At 39.8% G+C, this 21,331-nt stretch overlaps 1 protein-coding gene across 2 annotated transcripts; it reads left to right on the forward strand.

Moving 5' to 3' along the window:
- The first annotated feature begins 472 nt into the window (after positions 1-472).
- CRLF2 (cytokine receptor like factor 2) lies at positions 473-20,605 on the forward strand. Of its 2 annotated transcripts, XM_075742940.1 has the most exons (9): positions 473-554; positions 3,314-3,494; positions 11,633-11,744; positions 12,463-12,635; positions 14,221-14,360; positions 15,096-15,258; positions 17,233-17,347; positions 18,416-18,500; positions 19,723-20,605. In XM_075742940.1, the coding sequence occupies exons 2-9, from the start codon at positions 3,419-3,421 to the stop codon at positions 19,993-19,995; spliced, it is 1,137 nt and encodes a 378-aa protein (XP_075599055.1). In that variant the 5' UTR covers positions 473-554; positions 3,314-3,418; the 3' UTR covers positions 19,996-20,605. The 2 variants fall into 2 exon arrangements, with proteins under 2 accessions (XP_075599055.1, XP_075599056.1); XM_075742941.1 differs by lacking the exons at positions 473-554; positions 3,314-3,494 and adding an exon at positions 6,890-6,969.
- Positions 20,606-21,331: the final 726 nt, after the last annotated feature.

The following is a 21,331-nucleotide window of genomic DNA, read 5'->3' on the forward strand; positions in this document are numbered from 1 at the left end:
AAGCTGATGAAAGTCAGTAAGGTTGCTGGAGGTTGCAGCTGGCAAGTGAAGCCACCTCTGAGAGCTGCTGTCATGGGTGGAGGAGTTGGCAGAGGACCAAGGGCTGTTTGTGCGGTTTGATCCAAAATGCAAAATGAAGTCAAAAGGGCTTCTTTAGACTTATTTGCTTTACTCAAATTGTCCTCATCCTCTGGGTATCTCGTTAAGAGTTTTTGCTACTGACAGTCAAAATCACAAGCCTTGGCTGCTAATTTTCAACCTACCCTCATTCTTTGCTTTCCCTTTTTCTGCGTGAAGTTGTAATAGTAGGATGGATCTTGTTTTCTCAGGCCAAACACGCCAATGCTGCACTGTGTGTGAGCCCTGAGCACACTGTGACAATGTTCCGTCCTTTTCCTCATGGGAGCGATGACCCAGAGGATGTGGGCAAGTTAATCAACTACCCTCCCGCAGGCAGGCAGAAAAAGAGTTGGGGGAGAACAGATCCCATGGCTCACTGGCGGCTTTTCAGTTCGTGGACTGGGATCATCCATATTTGAAAAAAATCAAACCAGGTAATCAGAGATGGCTTCCAGAGAGCAGAATGTGAGGCAGGTGTCTGACTGCATGGGAGGGAGGTGGGGGGTGCCCAGGCCCTGTGTCGCTCAAGTGCCAAATCTGATGTTTCCCTCAGCAGCAGCAAAAATAGCTCAACAGTGCATCCACTTTATGCAAGCAGTTTGTTTGACCCAGTCGTTTTTTTATTCCCCAGGACCTCAACCCTAGGTTTCATTTTAAAAGTAGTAAAAGGAGTAACTTTGTTTGACTTCAAGAGGCCCTCAGTATCTTAAAAGGAGGTAGAGACTGGTGGGAGGGATAATTACTTGAGGTACCAAAATACCTGGTTGGAGGAAATGGTCAGTGAAAATGAGCTCTTGTCACCAGAGAATTAGACCTTGTTTTAGAGGTAGAGTCTCAAAATGAGAATAATTATAAGTCAGAAGGTATTTTAGACACCTTTTCTTTGTATGTTGTCTCCCCACACCCTGTTCCCCCAAAGAATTAACTGTCTTAGGAGGTCTGCAGTGTGTTTTACCTGCATAAAAAGCAGAAAGGGACAAATTCAGCTCAAATTCACACTCAAGACACATGTTCTGGAAGGAAAGACAAGATGCATGTTCTGGAAGGAAAATGAACTTTTATCTCAAATGGGGACATGTGGGAGTTGCCGTGTCCTGGGGAACCAGAGAATTTTGGATCTCTGCCTTCATTTGTTTATCTCACTGACTTCTGCAATGCTGACTGTGGAAACCATGAGTGATTTCAGCTTTCCATTAACTATCACATACGACCTAGTTTAGTATTTCAGTTCTGTGTTGCTTGTTATTTTAGTTCTAGGAATTAGTGCCTCCCTGGAAGAACTTGATCAAAGCAGGGGCTAGACAGTTAACAGGGTACTGTATGCGTGTCAGACAGTCACGCTGGGGTTTCCAAGAGTCACTGCGATTTGAATAGGACTTCCTGGGACATGCAATGGATAAGCCAGTGAAAGTAGCCAACCCAAGAAAAGTGAATAGCTAGATCAAAACCAGTATCACATCAACTGGCTGGAGACTTTGATGATGTGACAAAGCTGATAAGGGTCTCATCCGACAAACAGTACTGTTGGATTAAATAGGACAGCGAACATGTTAGGTAAGGCTCTAAGAGGAGTGAAAATAAGCCTGAACAGAAATCATAGCAGCACTTCTGTGTGTATTCCCAGCCATGATCCAGCTCCCTACCTAGTACCATGTGTGGCAGACAAACTTCCACTTGAGAAACTGAAGGCAAAAAGTTGTCTAGGGGACAAGTTCTCCAGAAGGCAGTATGCTGCGTGTGCCCAGGCCACTTTGCATGTAGCATGACTGAGTTATTTGTCCGGCCAAGCATGCCCCTGCATGAGAAGAAGGTTCCTGTACTTTTTCTGATACAAGCACAGAAAAAAGCTTGAGAGCAGCTAGGAAATAGAGGTAGCAATTGAACTCTACCATTTGTATTTTTACCTGTTGATTTAATGGAGCAGCTTATTTTGTGTGATGCTTAATGAAGGGAGAGACTGGATTTGAAGTGAGTTGATGTGTTTGCCTGTTTCATATGTCCCTAGAAAAGTAAACTGTAAACCTTTACCAGGACGTGAAAGCCCAGAGAAGAGATCACTTTGTCGCTCAGGGCTGTCTTCCTGAGCTCTTGCTGGACACAGGCAGCAGGTTGGGGCCACACTGACTTGTCAGTTCAGATCAGCACTGTCCTTGTGAAGTGAATCTCCCAATCATCCCCATGGTTTTGTTCACATGGTAGAGCACTGGGTTTCTCTTGGCTGAGTCTAGCCCAGAAGATGCACTCCAGGAGGTCATCTAGCAGGCTCTGACTGCTAACAGGCATTCAGCCCATGGGGCTGAACTGGTGCTAGTCTAGGGAAGGCTCCCGTCTGTCCCCATGCACACAGTGTGGCTCCTGAGTCCTCAGCACCAACTGCTTCACCCCACTGCTTCACCGCTCCTGCTTGCTGCACTACTATTGTGGACATAGTCTAAGCAGTTTACTGCAGACCTACAGAAAGTAGGTCTCTTTAGACATGATAATTGTCATTACTATAAGGTTTTAAGTTCTAGTATTTCTAAAATATGTTTCATCTCAGGCAAAACACTGTTCTGTTTCTCACTTTCTATGTGTAATTTTAGGTATATGGATATATAGGGTAAAGGTATAGTTTGTATATATGATGTTAGGTATAAGGATCTATTTGGAAGCTATAGCAGCATGTATGTGTCCAAGTAACACTGCAGTAAAATCATCCTAGTGCTACCTCTTGTGCAATAGCCTCCCCTTCCCTAGCAACTCAGGTCTCTCTGTCACAAAAAGGCCCACAACCTCTGCCTCTGATTTGGGGACAGAAGTGGCTCAAGCCAACTGAGGTGCACCAGGCATGTGGGGTGGCAGTATAAATATCTAATAGCATGAACAGCTCCTGATTTGTAAGTGGAAAGGCAGGCTGTTTGTCCCTCTCCTGCCCTCAAGTCACTGGGCACTTTGAGGTCAGTGTCTTTGTCCATGATAAGATGTGGTCACAGCTCTGCACAGCTATCTGATCCTCATTTGGATCAGGGCTATGGTCACCTCTGATTTACACAGCTGTGAAAAGATAAATCAAAGTGCTGACAAGAGACATACTCCTATGTTGAGAAATTACTTGTACTTTTTTTAACATAGTATCAAGACGGTGTGCATTCCAAAGTCCCGCACTTCTGATTTGTTTATAGCTAGAGACATGCCAATCTTTTATTTCCTGTAGTCATTTCCTCCGGTTCCCTCCAGCATCTGGCATAAAGTGATCAAATGGTAAAGTCCAGAGGTTACGATTACTCATCTCTTCACTGTCTGTTGTGTCGTTCTAACCATGAGACTCATCTTTCAAGCATGTTCAGTGATCTTCACACTAGGCAACCTGGTGGCTTCTCAGTCACAATCTCCTGGTAAGTTCAAATCCACAGCTATTTGTTTAAGAAATTGATATATTAGTTAGCAATATCTCTGTGCATACTTTACCTCATGTGCTACAATATTCAGTACTTTTTCTGGTGAAAAGAATCAACCAAACAGAAGTTGATATCCAGCAGAGATGAAAGTGGATTCTTAAAAAAAAATAAAATAAAATAAAAATTTAAAAATTATTATAATAAGAGATTTCTATGAAATTTTCTAATTAAAAATCAAGGCAGAACTCTCTAAGCTTGTGTTGGTTCTTTAAGCAGGTCTATTTGCTAAGGCATAGGTTATAACAGAGTAGACTGCATCCAAAAAGACTAGTCTTCACATTGAACAGAGATGAATAAAACAGATTCCAGGTAAGACTTCAGCACTTAGCATTCTGGAAGAATGAACACAAAGGGAAAATATCCAACAATATCTTGCACCTGAGAAAGTGTCAAGGTAAAAATATTATTAAACAACAACATTAATAAAGACATTAAAGACTGGTTAGTTGGCTACCTAAATATAAGAACATCTCTACTTCTTGTGTTTGTCTGCAATGCCACTACTTTTAGCTTGTCAAAGATAAATGGATTCTTACAGAAATCAAACGTAAAGCCCAGCACATAGATTGATAATCTAATCTTCATTCTTGCTAATTTATCACAAGTTCCTTGTCATTCATTTTATAAGGAGAAAGAAATACTTTAAAGTTATACTCTCATCTTGTCAACCTATAAATCAGCTCACTGTTCTGCTGTACGTACGGTAAGTACCATTCTCGGCAATGCAGCATTACCTGATTCTCTGGTGTTAATTTCTTCTGTGAGTCACTGGCTCTCCTGTGAAGGGACATGACTCTTCCCTGTCCTGAGATGGCAACCACCTATAGCCACGCTGTACTGACGGTATGACTTTGTGGAACAAACATTGAAAATACAAATGGTGCTTATTTGATGCAAAGTGTTGTGATGGCTACCAATGGTCGACGATCTTCTGAAAAAACCCCAGTCAGTTTGATATAAGTTATAAGAATTATGCTATAAGGATTATGCCTTGCCTCAAAATGCCTATAAAAAACTCTCTCTTACTGTCTTGTTCCTTTTCTTGAAAAGAGGTTTTCTATTTGGTCTCTGTCCTGTGCATTCAATTCTGCATTCTTGTGCAGCAGGAGCTCCACTTTCGCCTACATGTGTTCCTATTAATGAAATGAAACTGTTCTCATAGATCAGTAGTATTAAGGGTAACTAAAATCTGTAGGCTCAGATCTGGGTCTTACTCTCCAGTAGTTTCTATACAGTGTGCTGCAATATGTGGAAGTTCAACATGTGGTTACTTATCAGGTTTCATCAGTGTAAGGAAATCAAAAGTGGTTTTTCTTCTTTGTTATGTTTCAATAAGGTTGCAACAGTTCCAGTACATGCATGTTCCATTCTGTTATCTTTGCAGATTGACATTCTGCCTCTCCTTTTTCTCTTTTTGATCTGTTCCATGACGTTCAGCCTTTTTACAATGTTCCCCTTCAATATTATTTTTTCTCAGTAATAAACTTTGAAAAGTGGCTTGGAGGTGGAATGTACTTGCTCATATTCTTGCTCATGGTTGTGCCTGCATAATTCATTGCTCAAGGAAATTTCTTTTTTTCCCCTGTAAAAGTACTTTCTCCACACACCATAGTGGTATTTTCCATGCTTCTCTGTCCTGAGAAGAGCTAGGTGCTCAGCAGCGCTTGTGAGGTTAAAGTCTTGTGTGGAGCCCTACCAGTCTCCATATGGTTTTACCAAAGATGTAGGCTTGGATAATTCTCTGAAGCTCATGCTCCAGGGCACTGGTATGTCTCCTACAGCACTGCAATGATGTACTGCATACCTAGCTAGACCAGCAGACCATCCTCAGACAGAAAGTCGCTGTCACCCCTCTTTAGTCCAGGGACTGGCTATTCATAATATTTTTGACCTTTCCATCTACCCATTATCATAATACAAAGAATGATGATTAATGTGATACTTTTTTCAATTGTGTACCTCTAGGATCATGAATAAAAGAGTGCTTTAAATAATTACATCTACTGTGGAAGAGCTGGCACATTAGCTGAGAACAATCCATGGTGTTATGGGTGGATTCATAAAAATTCCATCATAAAGAAAGGGAGAGAAATGGTCCCCCTCTATTCTCTTTCTCTCTATTCCTTTCCATTAACAAAATATATGAATGACTCTACCTCCAGAAATATAGGTGTATAGGTACTTCAAAACAAACAAACAAACAAACAAACAAAAAACTAAACACCTTTCAGTTAAAGGCAAAGGAAAGATCATCAGAAGGAAATACCATATTTCAGATAATCTTTACATATTCTCAGAGGATATTATGACAATTTAATGCAAATTTTAAAAACCTCACTTAGGCTATGCATCTTTTCATGTTGACATGTGAATTATGCAACATATACATGTTATAGTTTGAAAAGATGCACGCAAAGGTTTACTGAACATTTACACAAAACACAACTCATACCACATTCAAAAAGGCTACAAAACTCATGAAATTAGAAAGCACAGTAGAAAATTACGCTGTCTAGAGCTCTAGAAACACAGTCTTTAATAATAAAAAATTGGTAAAGCCTTTTCCATCCTACATAGCTAGTTAATTATGTTAAGACTGATTTCTTACGAAGTTCTTAACAACTAGAGCACAGGAAAGAATATGTATATATCACTAGAGAGTTTATTATAATTTCTGTTCCATTTCTATTAAATGGCTTTATTGTTAAAGTATTTAATAACATATTACTTTCCATTTTAGTAAATAAATAACTGCCATTGCTGGAGTTTATATTTAAATGTTAAAATCTCAGAGTTTCAATTCATAATATGTAGGGGGTTTGCAGAAAAAGGTTCTGATCCTAGAAAGATATATATGTGTTGTTAAGTTGATGCATTCTGAGTAATCATGCTGAAGTCAAGTGGACTACTCATATTGCACAAAGTCCATCGATAAATCTCTGCAGGACTGGAGCCAATCTGATATTCTTCTCTGTCATCCAAAAAAATATGTATTGCCAAACCCAAGATTTTACGTGCATCTCTGAATTGCACCCTCTAATAAGTAGTATAGACCTATCATAATATAACTGAAAAACAGAGAATAATGAGTGTTGTCCAAGGTTCAGAATTAATTGGTGACTTCTGTTGCCTTCCAACAGGCCAGTCAGATTAGACCCTCATGTTTTATTTAATGGCCACTCCTTAGTGTGTGGAAATCCCGTGTTGTCCCTCTGGTTTCTTCATTATCTGTCTCTAGAGCCAACCACACCTCAAATAACCCACTGCGAGTTTGCAGAAATGGAAGACTCCACTAAAGGAACGTTATGCAATTCAGGATTTTGATGCTAGTGTCCTTTTTGCATTGGAATGGAGGGAAAATGTGACACCCTGAAAAAGGATTTCAAGAGTTGGTCTATACAGAGAGGGAAGGGTGGGTTACCACTTTACCAAAATCTTTACTTTTATCTTTCTGCTGGCAGTGTCAGGGTTGTAGGATACATAGTCACAGGTTCAAGGACCTTTCCAAGCACACATCACCTATTTGAGAGGCAAATTCAATCTAAATATTTGCACCATAGTTTTTCTCAGGTATATACAAAAATTTTGCACGCGCAAATTGTGTGCACTCTCTCACAATTAATAAACCAGTGGTATCTGTTAATTCCACCAATTTCCCTACAAACATAATTTTTTAAAAGGTTATTTATACCTTCCAGTAAGAAAAAATTTCATTCAGAAAGGCTAAGCAATACAATATTATTTTATCACTCTGAACTTGGAGGGATAAAACTCATAGCATTGCAGTATTTTTCTCTTGGAGGTATTTAAAACAAGCTTTTCATCTCCTTTCTTCTCTTCATTTAATGATGTTACCTATTTAGGTTATAAACTCCCTTTTTCCTCTTCTTCCTTTGTTTTTTTTTGTACCTGTACAGCCCTTGTGACCAAATTGACTGAAGACCTCAGAGCAATTAGAGCCATTTTTCATAACGAATACTGCAAGATCCCCCAAAACCTTTACTGATCATTAGACATCTGCAAGCACCTACTTTTCACCAGTAAAGTTACCTCTTTGCTTTACAATTTCCTTCAGACTTCAGCTACTAGCTCCTCTACAGTACTGAGCAACCTGAGACCAGTTTCATGTGTAAACCCAACCCGCACCATTTGCTTAACACTAGAAATCAATGCAAGCAGATCTTTCACATCCTGGGCCAACTGCTGCAACCTCACAGCTGGAGAGCAATTGGATAAACAATGGGTGTTGAGCCCACCCTCCAAATAATGGAAAAATCACTGCTGTGTTTTTCAAGGGGCTGCCCAGGTGCCTAAGTCCAAGTGAGGGTTTTGAGTTGGCATCCTTTGTCTGGTAAGGGTCCTAGCACAGCTTGGATTAGTTGGCTATGCCCAAGATGGAAGTCTCAGATGCCCACTCTATGTTATATCCTACTGCTGAGACTGCATGCCTCTCTGCCTAGCACATAGCCTATTTGAAATCTTTTTGCCAAGCACAGGAAGACTTGTGTGCACAGCTTTCTGCAGAGATTTTAAGCCACCTTCTGAGATCAAACTGAAGAATTTTGTTCATGTTTGACTTAAAAATTGATTCAGAAGCATGCCCTACAAACAGCATTTTGCCATCTGTCATTGTGTCAAACTATTGTGCGCATAGAAACAGCATCTTAAATTAATTTTGAAATTAATTATCCTTGAAAATATGTGATTAAGAAAGCAAGTACTCTTCCTGGTTTTATTTTCGTAATTGAAACATGGGCATTAGCAGTTCTTTCTCCAAGCAAAAATATCTGCAATCAGACTAATTATCAAAAAGTAGAAAGCACGTATTTTTTTGCTTCTAAAGAGAATTGAAAGGATTCATTCTATACTCATAAACATGATCTCAGGACAGTACGGTGTTCTCCACTAACATTTATATTATATTTTTTATAATGTTAATTTTATTTAAAGATGGAAAACATGTAATTATACACTCAAATGTGCATTACATATACATTTAGCTATTTTTATAGAAAATCTAGGTCCAAGCAGTCATATGGATTTCAGTGCACTAAGCATAGCACTAGATATGGCACGGCACAACCACGCTAGAATTTAGTCCATAGAAATTAAAATGCGTTAGTGCAATTGCAGACCAAGAATCCACTGTTAGGCACTTTGGCATCATATTTCTTAGTGACTTTAGTTACAGACAAGATCATCTCTTAGACCTGCTGAGGGGACTTACAAAGGGGTCGAGGAGTTAGGAAACAAGGCCTAGTTAGTCTCTTGTAACAGAGGTAGAACTGGCTGGATAAATTCCATTTTATGATAGCTTTTGAGGTTTTAAAATTCTGGTTTTGCTTCAGCAAGTAATAGTACTCACTTCTCTATTCTTTAGAAAAACACATGAGATTTTCGGTTTGAGAAAACAATACAGAACAAGCCTGCAGGCATTAGTTAGGAGATGGAGGAGTTTTAGTTTCAAGTCCTTCTTTTGACTAAGAGCAGAATCTTTTTTACCAGAGCTCCATCAATCACATAGCAGGGATCTGCAGCTACATCTACCCCGTGTCTCTTGGATTTCTGTCATAACTGTCTTTTGAAATATTTTGACAAAACAATATGTTACAGCACAATTACATCTATGCAAAAATGTTTTGACTAACTCTAATTACAGAAGTCATGAAATGTCTAGACACAGAGATATAGCTATGAAAACAGACAAAACAGTTACCTGAACCCACATGTCTTTCTCACATTCTTAGTGTTGATTACTGAGCAAAAGATAGCAACCATGACGCTAGTTAGGCCTGATTCCCACGAACATTCAGGATCACTGTATGTGATAAAAAGCCCTATGAAATGTTTTAAAATTTTCCCACTTTAAAGCCCTTCAAAAGCCCAGAGTGGCATAAAACGTAGACAGCAATCAAAGCTAAAATCCTCTATTTTTCTGCTAGGCAGGAGTAATCCAGCAAAGGTTTTCAGTGGTAGACACTTCATGTCTGGAGACAGCAGTCTGCAAATTTTACCCTCAAGTAGTTTCTTGCTGATATTCAAGATACATTTTCCTCTGTTCATTCAAGTAAATATAATTTCACATCTTATAGAATTCAAAATAAATAATTCACAGAACCACAGAACCATAGAGGTTGGAAGGGACCTCTGGAGATTATCTAGTCCAACCCCCCTGCTAAAGCAGGATCACCTGGAGCAGGTTGCACAGGATCACATCCAGGCGGGTTTTGAGTATCTCCAGAGAAGGAGACTCCACAGCCTCTCTGGGCAGCCTGTTCCAGGGCTCCGTCACCCTCACAGTGAAGAAGTTTTTCCTCATGTTCAGGTGGAGCTTCCTGTGTTCCAGTTTGTGCCCATTGCCCCTTGTCCTGTCACTGGGCACCACTGAAAAGAGTCTGGCCCCTTCCTCTTGACATCCACCCTTTAGATATTTATAAGCATTAATAGGATCCCCTCTCAGTCTTCTCTTCTCCAGGCTAAACAGACCCAGCTCTCTCAGCCTTTCCTCATAGGACAGATGCTCCAGTCCCCTCATCATCCTTGTAGCCCTCCGCTGCACTCTCTCCAGTAGTTCCCTATCTTGAACTGGGGAGCCCAGAACTGGACACAGAACTCCAGATGTGGCCTCACCAAGGCAGAGTAGAGGGGGAGGAGAACCTCCCTCGACCTGCTGGCCACACTCTGCTTAATGCACCCCAGGATACCATTGGCCTTCTTGGCCACGAGGGCACATTGCTGGCTCATGGAGAGCTTGTTGTCCACCAGGACTCCCAGGTCCTTTGCCGCAGGGCTGCTTCCCAGCAAGTCAACCCCTAACCTGTACTGGTGCCTGGGGTTATTCTTCCCTAGGTGCAGGACCCTACACTTGCCCTTGTTGAATTCCATTTGGTTCCTCTCTGCCCAGCTCCCTAGCCTGTCCAGGTCTCGCTGAATGGCAGCTCAGCCTTCTGCTGTGTTAGCCACTCCTCCCAGTTTTGTATCATCAACAAACTTGCTGAGGGTACACTCTGTCCCCTCATCCAGGTCATTGGTAGTATGTTGAACAAGACTGGACCAAGAACTGACTCCTCAGGCACACCACTAGCTACAGGCCTCCAACTACACTGTGCACTGCTTAACACAACCCTCTGGGCTCTGCCATTCAGCCAGTTCTCAACCCACCTCACTGTCCACTCATCTAACCCACACTTCTTAAGCTTACCTATGAGGATGTTATAGGAGACAGTGTCAAAAGCCTTACTGAAGTCAAAGTAGACAACATTCACTGCTCTTCCCTCATCTACCCAGCCAGTCATGCCATTGTAGAAGGCTATAAGTTTGGTCAAGCATGATTTCCCCTTGATGAATCAATTCATCCTTCTCCTTGATATAGAATGCATTTCTAATCCTTCTGCCTTCTTAATATCTCCATTTTTCAATGTCAAATTTATCTTCAGTGTCTGATTGTGGAATCCTGATGGACACAGCATTCAAATACCTGTGTCCCTAGCAAGAGTTATAGCAAGGAGCAGGTCAGGAGAGGAAATAATATCTGTATGCAGTCAGAGGACATTAAGGTGCTTGTCCATAAGGTGGAATTGGCCAGAGCCACATAAATCAAATATGCAGTACATCTGCTTGTGCTGATCTGCTCTGGGTTCCTAAGGGTCTTGACCCATGGTGTTAGTCCCTTGTTTCTTACGGTAAACATATGACACTTTACGCACAGGCTCCATGGAGCATTAGTTCCCAGTTTTCCTTAGCAGGGAAACCTTAGCAAGTATTATGGGGGAAAGTTGGCCTCAAGGTATAGGCCCTATGCATTGCATACACGTGAACCAGTCTATACCTTTCGGCCCAGGGACCATGGTGTTGCTGTGCATGATTTCATTTTGCTATTTTGAAATTCTAATTTCAACCTCTCTAGGTTATTTTACTCTATTTCCTTGCATTTTAGATGTTCTTATGTCTCCTTATTTTATGATCATCTGAGGCTATTGCATACATATCCTTGAAATATGGACTGCTTACCAATGTCAAGAGATGCTTTTCATACTCACTGCTGAAATCATACTCTCTGTCAATGTCCTGGGCAGGTTGGAAAGATGCCATCAGCACTGCAATAATCAATTTCAATAATGAGAACATGCAGATCACATGGGCAGCAAGAGAACTATTTCCCAGTGAGAATGTGTCATTTTCTTATACGTGAGTATTGACCATGCCTGTTCTTCCCTTCTTAAAGGATTTACTTTGTGAGACTGAAGTATCTAAGTCCATTTGAGTCTTCTGTGAACAGTGCCTGAAAATGCTTTTAACATTTGTTAATCGTCCAGCATGAAACCTGTTTATATTCACAACATGCTACAGAAATGTACACATCAATAAGCCTGCTGAATAGCCAGTCACAACAGACATTATATGAAAAATTTGTCCCTCTTCTGTTGTTGTGCTAAATGCCAATGCTAATTACAGTATTAAAAGTGTTTTTTCCACATATGTGTGTATATTATCCTTACTAATTGACATTAATAACTAAAAGAGATTTAATGTTTTGGTTAAAGACAGTAATAGTGCTTAATCTTCCCTTTTTCTTCTGGGTGGTATACGTGAAAGAACTTTTAGCAGTACGGTCTTGGAAACAGGTTCATGAAAACATCTGTTTGACCAAGTCACTCTCGTATTAGAAAACAACAAAATGAAAGAAACTTGATAATTTCAGACTGCATCAAAAACCCAGTCAGTGAGGTCTGGGTAATGAATTCCCTGACACCATTATGAAATATGCTGCTTCCAGAAATTCCGTGCGCAGACATCCCTTGGTAGGAGTATTTGGAAAAACAAACAAACAAAAAACAGTAACAAAAATAAATTATCTTGTGTTAACTGGTAAGAGTTCCATTCACCAGTATTATTTCATTTATAGATTTGATGAAGGCAAGCACAAAGTTTGGAAGCCATGTCCCACCTATTTATTGGATCAAGATTATAATTCTGGATGTCTTTTTAAGACAGAAGGACCCACCCTTGCCATCTCTATCAGGAACAGCAATGGAAGTGAAGAATTTTTTTCTAAAAGACTAAAATCTGACTTTTATAGTAAGTGTGCAAAATTACTACTACTTTGGCAGTCCCAGTGTCTTCACTGATTCTCTAGTTGTCCTTAGTTTGAGAAGAAATCAGTTATACTGGTGTATAAAATCTTATTAGTGTGTGTGTCAATACCAAACTATAGTTATTTCATGTTGATTTTTATTCCTTGCTGTCATCAGTAGTTACAGAGGCCTGTTTGCAGCTGCAGCTAAATGGGATTACATGGGACAGTCAGATTTGTCCCAAAAGACAGTTTCAAAATTAGAATGAAAATACTAAAATATATGGGTGTGCTTAGTCTAGTGCAGGCCTGCTCATTATTCATATCAGGAAAATGCATAAAAGTTGATAGTTTCTTGTCTTAGTGCTGGCTGCGTGAGCTTTCTCCTATTTTCATCCTTCCATTCTTTTCCCATCTTCCATGGGATGCGAGGCAGCACACTACTTGTTAAAGAGACTGTCATAAAACCATCATCAGGTGTCAACAGAAATTAGCTGAGTGGTTCTGGTACAGTCTGACAGCATAAAAGAGACATCCTCCTACTAGTAGAGAGACAATGTTCCTGTTTTTATTAAGTCCCTGTTGCCCCCAAATATGTATTTCACATCTAGTGTGAGATTAGTTTATCAAAATCTTCTGGAATTGCACATAGTTGCAGCATTTAAAGTGGAGGGATTTTTTCTGATAAAAATCATGCAGAAAATATACAACACAGAATTATCTGAAAAAATATATTCCATATATATTATTAGCATTTATTAATAATGTTTTAGCGAAAAGGATTAAACAAAAACTCTTCAAGGCATCTAACTTTGAGAATAGTTTTATATCTCGTAATTTTAGCAATATCTAGTAAATTATGGAAAGCCGCAGCCTGATCCTGAAATTTTGGCTATTAAACACCCACTGACAGTTAACTGAATTTCAAAAGGGTTAGATAACAAAGCACAAATATCAAGGATCAGATTTAAGTCTTTAAACTGGGAAGGCAGAATTTTCATAATACAAAAAGACAAATAGAAGGATTGAGAAAGCAAGTAACACTTTTCTCCTCCCTTTATTTGTCACTACTGACGACTACTAACCAGCTACACAGATCAAATCATTACATGCTCTTCAGACCATCTGAAAATGGTGAGGGGTAGATTCAGTTGTGCACAGATAGGCACCCAGTGCTTTTTGCAGATGCTCTACTGTATCCCACATAGCCTCCAGCAGCTGCAGAAGTGTGTCTTGTAGGCGTTATGGTACTGAATTTGTGGGTCCCTTTACAATGAAGAAGCCTCTTTCTTTCTCTTGATTGGAGGGAGTATGAGGAGACTGGACTCCTTCCTTAAGTACTTGCAATAGGTTCATGACATGAGATAGTATCTACCTTTGAATGTGGCACCTCAAATGGTGAGAGGTGTCATGGTGTCAAGCTCCATTTTGATGTTTAATAGGGAAGTAAGCTACACAAGTGCGTCCTCGAAGAAGAAAGTTGACCTTCTTCACTTGCTACTCAGAGAATCATTGAAACAAGCAAGGAATAACAATAATTTTAACCTATTTTTAAGAGACTATAACATAATTTCTTTCTGTTCTTCTTAGTAAAGCCCAATCGACCAGAAAATGTAACCTTCTTCTGGAAAGAGGACACTGTAACTGTAAGCTGTAATAAACCAGAACGAGCTGTGAAGTGCTTGAGACTTGAGCTTCAATACAAAAGCAAGTTTGACAAAGACTGGCAAGTGAGTTGGACATGACACTTTTAATAAACATTGGAAGGAGTTGGAAGTAGCATCTCCATAAAATGTAAAATACAGTTGTTTTCAAATTGTTCTCCCATCCTATATTTTCAAATATAGCTGGCAGCAGAAAACAGATTTTTAGGATTCTGGATCCCTGCCATGCCAGAAAGCATTTACTCTTTGAGTTATATCTAGTTGCTACCCAAAGAGCTGTGGACAATCTAAGGAAAAGGTCTTACATTCAGAAGACAGGAGTTTTGGAAGACAAAAGCAGAAAGAAGAGTAGAGGTAAAAGAAGAGAGAAAAAGGGAGAAAAAACCAATGAAATAGAATGAAAGAAAAGAGATAACACAGGATTTTTATTTATTTTAAAATTATCTGTTAAGTGTTTCTAAATATTATTTCATTGACTTAAACCTTTCCAGTCTCATATATAATTTGTAAGTATTTTGTGAATCAAAGTGTCTTTGCATATTGTAAACATGTAATTGTAACATAGTGCACTATGTAATGATTGTTATGAATTTCAACTCAATATCAGACAATGAGAAATGGCTATGAATAGTAAAGAGTCAGTCAAGAAACAGAATTCCTCAAAACTCGGAGAAGTTAAAATGCAGTTCTGAGGTTTTGGGTTGGCCTATCCCTTGTCCTAGATGTGACCATGACAGAGTGTAGCATTCTGAAGCACTGTCTTGAAAACCAGAATTAACGATGATACACCTTCCTTCTCAGTCCAGAACTTCTAAGTGTTGCAGTGTTGGAGAGCAAGGCTTTGATCCAAGGAAATGCTATTCTTTCCGGGTCAGACTGAAGAGGCTAGTACCCCACTGCAACGTAGTTAATTACAGCAGTGATTGGGAAGCAGAAACATTTTGGATGAATGGCACGTTATTAGGTAACATCTGCGCTACATTCATATGTTGTCTAAGAACAAATGGGGAAGGGGTGACTGCAAAAGACACTAGGAAGATACAGCAAATTAATATTGCACCATTGTGCTCCATCTTCTGTTATCAAAGAAAGTTCATGTGGATGTCTAATTGCACATGTTTAACTCCTGTCCACTTTGCACCTGATAGCCCATAACACTATACATGTATGCCATAATCAAGGAAATTAAGGTTGTTCATATTTTTTGTGTTACAATAGTGTCTAGGGTCCACCAATGACAGCGATGTGATGCATGGAGGAGGGTGTGTGTGTCCACATAGAATATCCCTAAGAAAATCCTTGATGCCCCATTTTTGAAGGCAGTTTGTTTTGAAAGTACCTCCAGTTGAACTACAGGACTAGACATCATAGCAGCCTGATGTTCATATGTGCTGGATTAATTAAAACAGGGAGGATGGAGGAAAAGAGATTAAATGGAAGCAAAGTTAGTATCAGCACTGCTTTTCCACCAGACAGGCACATTTAACTGAGTGCGATTGACCACCTTTGATGGAAACAGTATTTCTACTTGTTATCAAAACCAAAACCAGATTTGCTGTAGTCAAGAAAAGACTGTACACCATTGCAGCACATAGGTATTAGCTAAGCGCAAAATGCCACCCACTAGGCTTCATCAGAGCTATGAAACACCCAGATGTCCAGTGTACCCAGATCTGAGTTCTTTAAAATGCAGTGGGCTATTAACTTACCTGAAGAAAATCTGTATGCACCAAGCTGGGATGAAATCCTGGAGCATAAGTATGCGTAGCCTGTGCACCAGTAGTAGCCACAGTGCTGACCTCCAGAGAAGCCTCCTCCAACCATCAAATTGTGAGCCTGCAAGCATGTCCTCAGGTGTGACTGGCAAATGCCCTTAAGAAAACACAGAGGACAATGTCTCCCTGTGCACCTCTGAGAGGTGAGCACATAGCATCCCTACCTGGACCATTTGATCAGAGGCTGCCAGCAGGTAACTGCAAGGACAGAAAGCACAGAGGAGACAGACTAATGTTTCGGTTGCTCTGGGTGTCCCTGGATCAGAAGTGATATTGGCACAGCCCCTTAACTTCACTTCAGGCCTTTAATGAGTTATTATTGACTCCAAATCTAACACCAGAGGAAGCCATGAACAAAGCTTTGCTCAAGAAATTTCAAAGACTCTCAGGGATCACAATTTTCTTGTGGCTTTCTGGCAAACTGAACAAAGCAAGCAGGTGGAGCAGACTGGACAGTTGCTCCTGTATGAATAATCGGTTTAGATTTTATAGTATTCATGTGGAGAGCAGAAAGTCAGTAGTAGGAGGTAGACTTTTGAGGTGGCATTATAAAAACTGGAGGAAAAACACAGAATGCCAAAAAGTGAACAAATATATACCTGTGTGTTAGATGATATCCTGCCACTAATTACTTTCTGGTTATCAGCACTTGTGGTTTGCTAGCTTTTTGTTTGCTGGGGTGGGGGACATGTTTGTTTGTTTTATCTTGGGAAATAAGACATTTAGGCTACATGTAAAATTGCACTTGCAGCTTTAGTGATTGTAAGTAGGTGTATGTAATATAGATCTTAGCACAAAGTTGCTGTATCACTGTCAATGCAATGTGATGAAGACGAGAAGAAATACTTAATTCATTCATAACACCTCTACTCTTTGCCTGTAAACCTGCTCCTTTGTCCTGTACCAGGTCAAATTAGATATATAAAAGTACAATTTTCTTTTGTTGCAAGGTGTGGGGAAAGATGGCTTTTCTTTTCAGTTTCAATTGAGCAATTGAACTTCTCTTATTTGTTCTTAAAACCTTCTCTGTTTTTTGTGGGTTTTTTTTGTGTTTGTTTCTTTGTTTGTTTTTAACAAAAGTCAAAGTTCTAGCTTGATTAGGCATATTTACTGTTAAAGCAAAAAATAATTTTTTCACATACTTTTTTTGTGATTATTCCTAGATTCATGTGATGATGATATAAAATCTCAGTCCAACACGATAATTGTTTCAAGTTTTTTGCTGGCAGTACTTCTAATGATACTTACCTTCTTGATTCTTCTGTGTAAATGGCAGAGGTAAATATAATTTTATTGGTTACTACTAAATAACCATGTCATGAAAATAGAGCTATCATTCAAGTCTCAGCACTCAAAATTCTTATATGATAAATGAAGTCATAATGAAGATGTAGAAGTCAATAGCGTAATTAATATTTGAGGGAAAATTCTTCCTGGCCTAACAAACACCAAGGCCTTTAATTTTCAAAACCAGAACAATTCTGGTACAAGACAGTGTTTCAGGATAAAATTCTGTCTCTTCCACTTAATTTCTTCTCCTTTTTAGAAATCTAGTTAAATCCTGAGAAGCCCATTATTTTGGTTATTTCTTCTGAACAGACATTATTTTGTGCAACTTTCATCAGACTCAATGTCTGTTTACAGTAGGCTGAAAAGTAAGCTTGAGTGCATTCAACTTTAATAAGACTATATCAGTATTTGGATTTGCAGTTGAATGACTCGGTTCATGTTTAGAATCTACAATTAAAAAAAAAAAACCCAAAAAACAAACCCAAAACCAAACCACCAAGCAACATCCACCAAAAAACCCTGCAAAAGCCCCAAATTTTGGCTATATTTATGGGGGAAAAAAACCACAACAACAAACCAAACCAAAAATGCATTATTTCAGAAAATGAACTGAAAGTATATGGGATTGTGATAAACTTTTTAGATCGTAAGTTGAGTTGTTTTCTCCTATACTTCTACGTTTCAAGTTTACATTTGTGTTCACTAAGTCAGCCAGTACAGCTGATTGCTGCACCATCTTCCCTGTCTAGGGGACTGTAAAGCTCTGATGACTGCATGAAACAGAATGGCACTTGCTGACTAGCTGGAAGTTTGTATAGAGTCCATATTTTACTAGGATAGGCTCAGTTGAAAATCCAGCAGAAAAATCACTTTTAGCCTGATGGTGTTATCATACTCTTATAACTGCTTTTTGACTTTAGAACATATTTAAAAGAAATCAAGCTAGAGTACTGTCATGTAACATACATTTGTGGCTATAGAGCTGTGCTGCAGTAGATTTTTATGAATGACTACACTATAACAAATTATTGGTTTCTATTTTTCTCCTCTTCGCAGGCTTCAAAAGTCATTCATGCCTGCTATACCAGCTCCAAAATGCATATTTGCCGATCTCTTCAATGATCATAATGGAAACTTCCAGGTAAACATTCTCTTCCTAACAAGGCTGTGAACTCTACAGTGTTGAGAATATTTTGAAAGTGTCTACTGATACATGCTCTGCACAGACATTAGCACAAGCGCCCACTGACCCAAAAGAAAAGCCCTTCCCCTCGTGCAACATCACCAAGAGGATCCACAGAGCAAATATCAGAGCTCATGCAATCCATGTAGCGCTACTTTGGCACTGTGAAAAGACACTTGCTATAGAAAGAGACAGAGAAACTGATGGAGAAGAATTTAAGGGTGTCCAAAGACACAATATCCAGTGAGATGCTATTGTGGTGTTTGCATCCATTCCTTCACGTGATAGCTCAGGGAGCGTGCTTCAACTTGATCTTGCTCTTTACATTTGCGAAGTGCTGTGAGACTTAGTACTAAGCCAGTGATGGCACTCATGCCTCTGGAGGCACCAGTCACGGTAGGAAGCATCCTCTCTTAGGCACAGAGGTGTACAGTCACTAAACCTTTAGACATGAAATGGTTGTAAAATGAATAGATCACAGTTTTTGCTTTTGTTTTCTTAGTGCTTCTTGAGTCCATGACATCACATATGTGATGTATTTTTCTGTATTAATTGAGCTGTCTTTAAGATAATTACTACTAAGTTTTCTCTGAGTAGACACAGGTCAAATATCTACTTTTTCAAACCCAATGAGGTGGGGTGTTTTTACAGCTCAAAAAGTAGTAATAATGTTTCAGTGACAAACTGAAAATTTTCTATATATAGGATCACTTTAAACTGAAACTGAAGAAGAAAGATACAAATGCAAATTAATACTGAAGCCTTAATACAGAAATACTATGCTGTATAAATGTCCATGTAAACTCAATCTCAATTCAGATTAAGTCAGGGCTTGGATCAAAGAATGCATGAGTCTATCAAGGAGGGAATACCAGGTAATTTACACATCCAAGGTTTTCTAAGGGCCCTGGTTAAATGTGAAGACGTATTTAATGAGGTCTCTATAATAAGTAGGAGTTTGTATGCATTTGTGGAATCCTGTCTGCTTTCCTGCCATTCTGCCTTTTTTCCATCGTCCTATCTTATGTCCTGCTTGTGTATATTGCCTCCTTCTCATCTTCTCCATTGTGGCTTATCCTGGAAAGATGCCATTACTAAAGGAAAATCAGTGTCTGTACAGCCAGGTTTCTTTTGATTGATATCTCAGTCCATGCCAAGATCAACATTTTCATTTTCCTAGGAATGGATAAACAAAACTGATCATGTAATGGTACAAACCAAGCTAGAATATGAAGAACCAGAGTTCATCATTGAGGCAGAAAGCCTGCAAGAAGATGAGAAGAATAGTGACAAACAGGTGCCTCAAGAAAAAATCTTCAGTTTCTCAAGAGCGGCTGAAAATAATGACCCCAAAGCAGCTCAGATTGCCTGCCTGATGCCAACATCCAACACTATAGCTTCTTTTGCTGGCTTCCAGATTTTAATGAATGATGACATGTATGTGATGTTATAAAATTTGCATAATGCAGAAGGTGTTAGGAAATTACATAAAAGATCCTGATGGGTTTAGGGGAGTAGCTGAATAGAAGTTTGTCACGAGTAGACTCACATCAAGAGAGACACTAGGCTGTGTTATCTGGTTTCAGATCTTTTCTTTCCCAGGACTTATGACCACTTGGGCAGGCTCAGTGTTTGAAATAAATGCTTGATAATTTATAGAGTTAGAATTTGTTGTTCTAATTGGGGTTTCTCTCTAAGACTAAACTGAGCACCATTTTCCTGCTATGGACAGGAGAGAACAAGAGCTCCTCCATAATACATGTTCACAGAGCCAAGACACAGTCCTTGCGCTTATGGAGGATGCAGAGTAGTGAAAACTAGTCTGTTATTCTTCCCAAATGAAGAGAGAAAATAAAGGGATTCTTTTGCTAATGGTTTTTGTCTCACAAAGACCAGACCATATAGTGCTCATTTTCACAGGGATAGGATATTGCTTTGCAAGTCCTCCTTAGACTAGAAGTGCTTGCTTTGTAAGCTGCTTCTCCCATTGTGAAACTTTGTGCTGCATGGCACACATCAAAGGTTTCATAAAGAGAAAGAATGTCTAAGAACGGAAAAGTGAGGATGTACAGTATTGAGTCACTTTTTATCACAGAATCATAGAATCATAGAATGGCTTGCGATGGAAGGGACCTTAAAGATCATCTAGTTCCAACTCCCCTGCCATGAGCAGGGACACTCTCCACTTGACCAGGTTGCCCAAAGCCCCATCCAACCTGGCCTTGAATAATTCCAGGGAGGGGGCATCCACAGCTTCTCTCTGGGCAACCTGTTCCAGTGCCTCACTGACCTCACAGTGAAGAATTTCTTCCTAATATCTAATCTAAATTTACCCTCTTCTAGTTTAAAGCCCTTGTCCTGTCACTACCTGCCCTTGTAAACAGCCCCTCTCCAGCTTTCCTGTAGGCCCCTTTAGGTACTGGAAGGCTGCTATAAGGTCTCCCTGGAGCCTTCTTTTCTCCAGGCTGAACAACCCCAACTGTCTCTGCCTGTCTTCACAGGAGAGGTGTTCCAGTCCTCTGTTTACCTTCGTAGTCCTCTTCTGGACTCACTGCAACAGCTCCATGTCCTTCTTATGTTGGAGGCCCCAGAAGTGGATGCAGTACTCCAGGTGGGGTCTCACAAGAGCAGAGTAGAGGGGCAGGATCACCTCCCTCAACCTGCTGGTCACACTGGTTTTGATGCAGCCCAGGACACGGTTGGCTTTCTGGGCTGCAAGCGCACACTGCCGGCTCATGTTGAGCTTCTCATCAATCAATACCCCCAAGTCCTTCTCCTCAGGGCTGCTT

This window comes from Balearica regulorum, chromosome 1, assembly GCF_011004875.1.
Source record: "Balearica regulorum gibbericeps isolate bBalReg1 chromosome 1, bBalReg1.pri, whole genome shotgun sequence".
Taxonomy (NCBI): domain Eukaryota; kingdom Metazoa; phylum Chordata; class Aves; order Gruiformes; family Gruidae; genus Balearica; species Balearica regulorum.